At 42.9% G+C, this 6,462-nt stretch overlaps 1 protein-coding gene across 1 annotated transcript; it reads left to right on the plus strand.

The window, feature by feature from the left end:
* Positions 1–2,105: 2,105 nt before the first annotated feature.
* LOC124683949 lies at positions 2,106–3,119 on the plus strand. Its single transcript, XM_047218364.1, has one exon. The coding sequence runs from the start codon at positions 2,273–2,275 to the stop codon at positions 2,876–2,878; it is 606 nt and encodes a 201-aa protein (XP_047074320.1). The 5' UTR covers positions 2,106–2,272; the 3' UTR covers positions 2,879–3,119.
* Positions 3,120–6,462: the final 3,343 nt, after the last annotated feature.

Raw genomic sequence — 6,462 nt, forward strand, 5'->3', positions numbered from 1 at the left:
CATTTGCTTTGAGATTTTCAAAATGCCGATGATTAAAATGTTTGGTCACCGTACACTTGGGGGTGGCGTAAGTGAGCCTGGTAAGATAGCACAAATATCAATCTCTTGTGCATCGGACTTGGTCTCACTGACGCCATCCCTAAATGTTAATATTTGTGTTGACCAACAATGTATGAGGCACTTATTCCATTTTGTCATTCCATTTGCTTTGACATTTTCAAAATGCCGATGATTAAAATGTTTGGTCACCGTACACTCGGGCGGCGTAAGTGAGCCCGGTAAGATAGCACAAATATCAATCTCTTGTGCATCGGACTTGGTCTCACTTACACCGTCCCCGAATGTTAATATTTGTGTTGACCAACAATGTATGAGGCATTTATTCCATTTCTCTTGTGCATCGGATACTTGTTGGTCTCACTTTCTTCCATTTTCATCATAGTAGGAACTGGATGGAAGGACCCCGATGCAAGCGAGCCTGGTGGGTAGAGATGACGGAGCAAAGGAGGAACCGGATGAAGACTACTTTGTATCTCGAAATTGTGAATTTTGTATGAATTAAGAGTTGTATGCAAAACATTTGACACTTGCCACTATATATGTATCTCGATCGGGCTCTAAGTAATGTGATGATGATGTCTATGTTATATCCGTGCAATGTACATGATATTTATATTATATCTGAATGTTGCTGTATATAACCCGTGTATCCGTATTGTGTATCTGTATTGCTGTGTATAAACTGTATATGTATACCAGGCAGCACAAAATCGTGTATAATACAAGCAAATTCTGTGGCGCACTAAGAAGCAATTCTGTGGCGCACCCTTTTCTGTGGCGCACCTAAGAAAAAGTGCGCCACGTAAACCTTATTTTGTGGCGCACGATCAGGTGCGCCACAGAAAGCTTATTTTTGTGGCGACGTTTCTGTGGCGCACCACCCGTGCGCCACAGAATCAAATTTTCGTGCGCCACTGATGAGGCTTTTCCTACTAGTGGGGTTGCAGTGTAACATTTGTCGATGCAATTTTCAAATTATGATACTTCCAGGTTATTTCGTCTGCTGGTGTATATATAGCGGTGGGTGCACCGAGGATGGATTTTTATAGCTCGAGCTACATGTAGATCATTTTTTCAACCGATAAAATAATTCCATTTCAGACATGTTAAAAAAAATTGAAAAAATATTGTGATGTACAAAATATTGTAGTCTACAAGTGTGTAAATTTTCAAAATAAAATATGTTGTATTTTGGGGTCAGTAAAAGTAACAAATCTTGATTTCAGCATTGTCAGTGAAATCTAGATTTGTCATTTTGTGAGATTTTTTATTTTTACTGAGGGCAAAATATAATGTGTTTCAATCTGAAAATTTACAAACTGGTAGATTACAACATTCTCTATGTCTACATATTTTTTCAAAAAAATTAGAAACTTTGAAATCAAAAGTTTTGAAGTTTGGAAAAAGAAAAATAAAACCAGGCTACATATAGTCTAGGCTACATTTGAGGTTTCTGTGGGCGCACCGTACAATTATTCTTCTTGGCGAATAAACTCTTCATTTTCCTCGTTCACAAACTATCGTTATTACATGCTCACTAGATGGGCAAACATGGAACACAAATAAAAAACGTACGACAAGCTAACTGGTATAACCTCCATTTGAAAATAAGTGATTTGATTTTTTTTTTTAAATATGGATGTATCTACACATTGAAATGTGTCCACATGTACATCTATATATCTTGATAAAGCCAGATCACTTATTTCCAACGGGTGGAGTAACCACATGGGCAAGGAAGACAACGATAGAGCAACGTCATTACGAAGATTCTGAAGATGTTAATTTGTACCCTTCTTGCTTAACAATAAAGCAGTATGTAACCATGTGCCCCAGACTTAATTACAAGTCAACCAGTCACCCATGACACCGTAAAATATCCACGCGGCGATCAAAAAGCAGATGATGCAGTAAGTACACAAGTACGAAAGAAGGCCGACATCTTAAACTACACCAACACATTCTCTCCACTTCCGTTCGTGACATCACCTCTACTCGATTTCAAGGACATTTCAAAAGGAGCCCTAGAGATTGGTTTTCTTCCTCACCATCCTCGCAAGTCACCTCCTTCCTGCCGCCATATATACCTCCACGCTTCCTCTCCCGCTTCTCATCTCCGTTCCTATTCTCGAAAAAATCCCCATTCCTAGCCAGCTCTCCATCTCTCCTACTCCTCCAATCTCTCTATCGACCACTGCCTGCGCGCACGTTAATGGGGGAGCACGTTTACGACCACAGCAGCATGAGCCCATCGATGCCACCGGCACAGCCCAGGGGCTCTTCCCGCCACCACACGACGTCATCATCCAGGACTACTACCACGCGGCCCGCGATAAGAATCATCCACATCATCGCGCCGGAGATCATCAAGACCGACGCCGCAAACTTCCGGAGCCTCGTGCAGCGGCTCACCGGGAGGCAGCACCAACAGCTGTCGGACGACGAATCTAGCGCGGCCGTGACGGTGGCCGTGGCGCCTACGCCGCCTTCGCCCATAGAGAAGCCGCAGAAGAAGAGGTTGGCGCCGGCGCCGGTGATTGCCGACGATTTTGTGTTGCAGCAGGAGAACAGAGGGAGGAAGAAGATCAAGTGCGAGGTGGTGAAGGTGGAGGAAGGAGGGTTCAGCTTCGGTGGCGGTGCTGGTGCCGGTGACCTTGACTTCGGCGAGCTGTGGATGGACCGCAACCCTGGGGGCTTCTTGAGCTTCCTGGAGGAGGACGTCTTCCAGGGGACGATGGTCCCTGACTTCTTGCAGCCTCCTCTAGGGTCGTCGAGGATGGATTTGATTGGTGAAATGTGTGCATCCTATCTGGCTTAATTAGGTAGTTAGAGCTGTTTTGTGATCTTCTTTTTGTTGTTGTTGTGAGCATTTTTACACTTTGGTCGAGAGAATTGGGTTCTTTTTTCCTCTGTCTAGATGAACATAAATACAGTGGGGGTGGCAAATAGTGATCATGGAGGCTACACTTATGGGATGATCATGGAAGCAATGCTCATATGGGTCCTTGCATTTTGTTTGGTCTCTGCAATGTAAATAATTGTTCTTAATCTGTGATCTACCACATTGTTGTGGCGTTCTTGATCATCATAGTACCCTTTATTTTCGGAATGAACAAAAAAAAAACTCACCATGTAGGTCACACTGGAAAAGCTTTTTTTTCCTTGTGTGTGCAGTTGTGCACAATATGGAGCTCCAGAATTCCATTAATTTTGGTTGTGCCCACTCCTTTTAGTAGCTAGACCTGCCAAAGTGTGCTAGGATGAGGTGGTGTTTTTAGTGTTAAAACTAGTTGCAAAATGTGAATCTACTAATCCCTTGATGGGAATGACTCTATTTTGTATGGCAATCTTCTTGCTAAAGTCTCCTCTAGTCGGTTGTGTGTTGCCATTATCAATAATATGCAGATGTGTAAGTACCCTAGCCGAAAACGATGCTTGCATAGGCTAATCCATTGTTTACTAGTTTATCGATTATTATTCTTTGTTCTGCTATCATAAACAAGATCTAGTGGTTCCATCTTATCTTTCCTCAATTTGGAAGAATCACATGCGTATGATACTACTGATATTAGGCAGGTATAATATACTTCACAACCTATATGGCTGTGCTGAAGGATATCACCAAATGCAGACCAAGTTTTGGTACCCACATTTACTTGACTGTGCATTCAGATCTTTGTCAAATAGTAGCCAAAGACCCATAGAAATATCCAGTAGTCATCCATGATGCAAATTATCCCTATAATAAAAATCATAGGATATTTTGTGCACAATGAGCAGAGTTTGGTCTCACTTTCATTCTTTAATTCATAGAAGTTCCTCTCTGTGTTAACTAGAGCGGGGTTGTGTCCATCTGAAAACTCTCAAAATCTACTCCTCGTCAACCTAATTTCCACGTCATTTCCATGTGTTTAATCCCCTCTCTTTGAAATCCTGCAAGGATATTATATGGCTGGGTATATATTTTTCTGGGTAATTACTTTGTAGAGAGCAATATCACCAAGGCTGGAGGAGAAGGGCAAGCAGGCAATCAACTACTCATCAGCAGTAGGAATAAGCAGTGGGGTAATCATCTTAGCTTTAGGAATTAGTGGAGTCTAGGAATTTCTGTAGAGCTGTAGAGCTAGGTAGCTACTAATCCAGTAGAATAGGCTAACGTAGGCATCAGGTATACATGGAAGCATGTCTAAACTGACTGCAACCCTAGCACCACCAGTACCATAGTGCATCACTGTGCACTCTTGTAAAAAGAGCCATCGCAGTATATCAACTGTGGTATTAGGGCACATGGGCACAATCACAGCTAAAGGACAATATCACAGTCAACCAAGATAACCTACAGAAGCCCTAGGATAATATTAATTGCCCAATTATAAGCGTTGAAATAAATTACAGACCTAGGTAATTAGGAAATTAAATTAAGCCATGAATTAAAACCTATCAGAGACCACTACTTAACCAAAAGGAAGCCTAGAACACTCAGCCCAATTATGTTTTTGTTTTATTGAACTTGTGTGGCTGCGCGTATTATTTTTAGGGGTTTTCCAAAACTTATTGTATTATTAATTATATAAGAGTGATGTTACCATCCCGAACGATGAGTCGAACCTAACAACACTTGAGTCATACGACCTATCGTACCAAATCTTGCTAATTCATGACTTGCACTATTACATGTAGAACTCTTGGAATTCAAAACAATATCATCACATGCCGGGTGTAACCTTCTTTAAATTATATCGTCGATATACTGTCTTGTGAGTAATGAAGTGCCCTTTACTCAAAGAACACAGAAGAGGTAACCGACCACTGCCTCGTTGTGACGGATTCTCCCATAGGCCGAGACGCTTGCATACCGCCAGCACCGACCCGGCCGACTCGTCCTCATCCCCCAGGAGCCCTAATTCAACAAGCAGGTCGCCCCATATGGCCATATGCTAGCTTTTGGCTTTCAACAAGCAGGTGGTAGTATGCCTAGTTGTCAGGTCCATTCGCTCACCTCGCTCATGACCTGAGATGAGAATCGAGAAGAGTCGTCGCGACCGCGCGCAGGCGGGCCGCGCGCTGCCATTAAGCACGTCAAGGCGCGCGCGCATCGTTTCGTGCCCGCGCGCGGTCGCTGTGGGATACTGATGATGAGACGGCGACCGATCGATGGCGATTTGGTGACCAGATTATTAATTTGCTACCACGAGCAGCTAGCGCCGATGGAATCGGGACGCAATACGCATATCCGCACGCTAGCTATAACCCCGTGGAAAAATCCTCGCGCGCGGCCCTCGTTTTTCTTTCGCGTGGGGATGGAGAAAGAAAGCTCAACACCGTGACACCATGGTTTGGACATCAAGGGGGTGCTGTGTAATGTTTGCTGATACAACATGGTCAAAAATTGATATTTCCTAGTGGATTTTTTTTTTGGCTCCTGAGCTCCGGTGACCTCATCTATCTATCTATCTATCTATTATATTATATAATTAAAACAGAAGACAAAGAATGGCTCAGATTTAGCAACACCACGTAAACGATCCAGATTAGCTCGGCTAAAAAATAGATCTGCATACCGTTTAGGACATAATAACAACTAAAAGCGTATCTCAGGAAAAAAAAACTAAAAGGGTGCATATAGAAGCCCTTTCTTTTGGTACCTTCGCATAGCAAGATTAAACCTACTCTAAATTATTGTGAAAAATAGCCTACTCTCAATAGATTCCGTGGATGTAATCTATCGTCGTGTCTCATGCGCCGCCGCCACCGCCTGTCCTGCGGCAGCCGTCGCCATCTCCTCTGCTCCGCACAGCTCTGCTAGATTAAACGTGATCTGAATCGATTCCATGTCCGATCTGCCGTGGTCTATCCTGCGACCACCGTCGTCGCCGTTTCGAACTGTTGTGCTGCATTAGCGTCATTCCACGCAAAGCAAGCAAGACAGTCTAAGGTAAGTTTGGTCGGATCCTCTTCTGGGTTTTGCCGACATGCTCGATGCCCAAGCAGTTGTTATCTACAAATAGCTATGCATTCTATTTTTGCACTGTGTTGGATTGATCTGAAAGTGGAGTCTGGTGTACTACGTTTTGGCCACCAAAAATTTACACGAATATAGATTGATGTTGGCTGGAGACTTGGAGTTGATAAAATTTGTTTGTGCTTATAATATTTCCGCCTGGCTGTTCTCGGCTTCCGGCAGTGTGCATGAAAACGAATTACACGAATATAGATTGATGTTGGCTGGAGATTTGGAGTTGATAAAATTTGTTTGTGCTTATAATATTTCGCCTGGCTGTTCTCGGCTTATGGCAGTGTGCATGAAAACGAATGGATGGTTTAGTTTTCAGCTAGATCGCTTACATGTTTATTAGCAATAGAGTACTTAGGTCTTAATTTTTTTTTTTTTTTTTGACAGCT

The sequence above is a fragment of the Lolium rigidum genome, chromosome 1 (genome assembly GCF_022539505.1).
Source record: "Lolium rigidum isolate FL_2022 chromosome 1, APGP_CSIRO_Lrig_0.1, whole genome shotgun sequence".
Classification (NCBI taxonomy): domain Eukaryota; kingdom Viridiplantae; phylum Streptophyta; class Magnoliopsida; order Poales; family Poaceae; genus Lolium; species Lolium rigidum.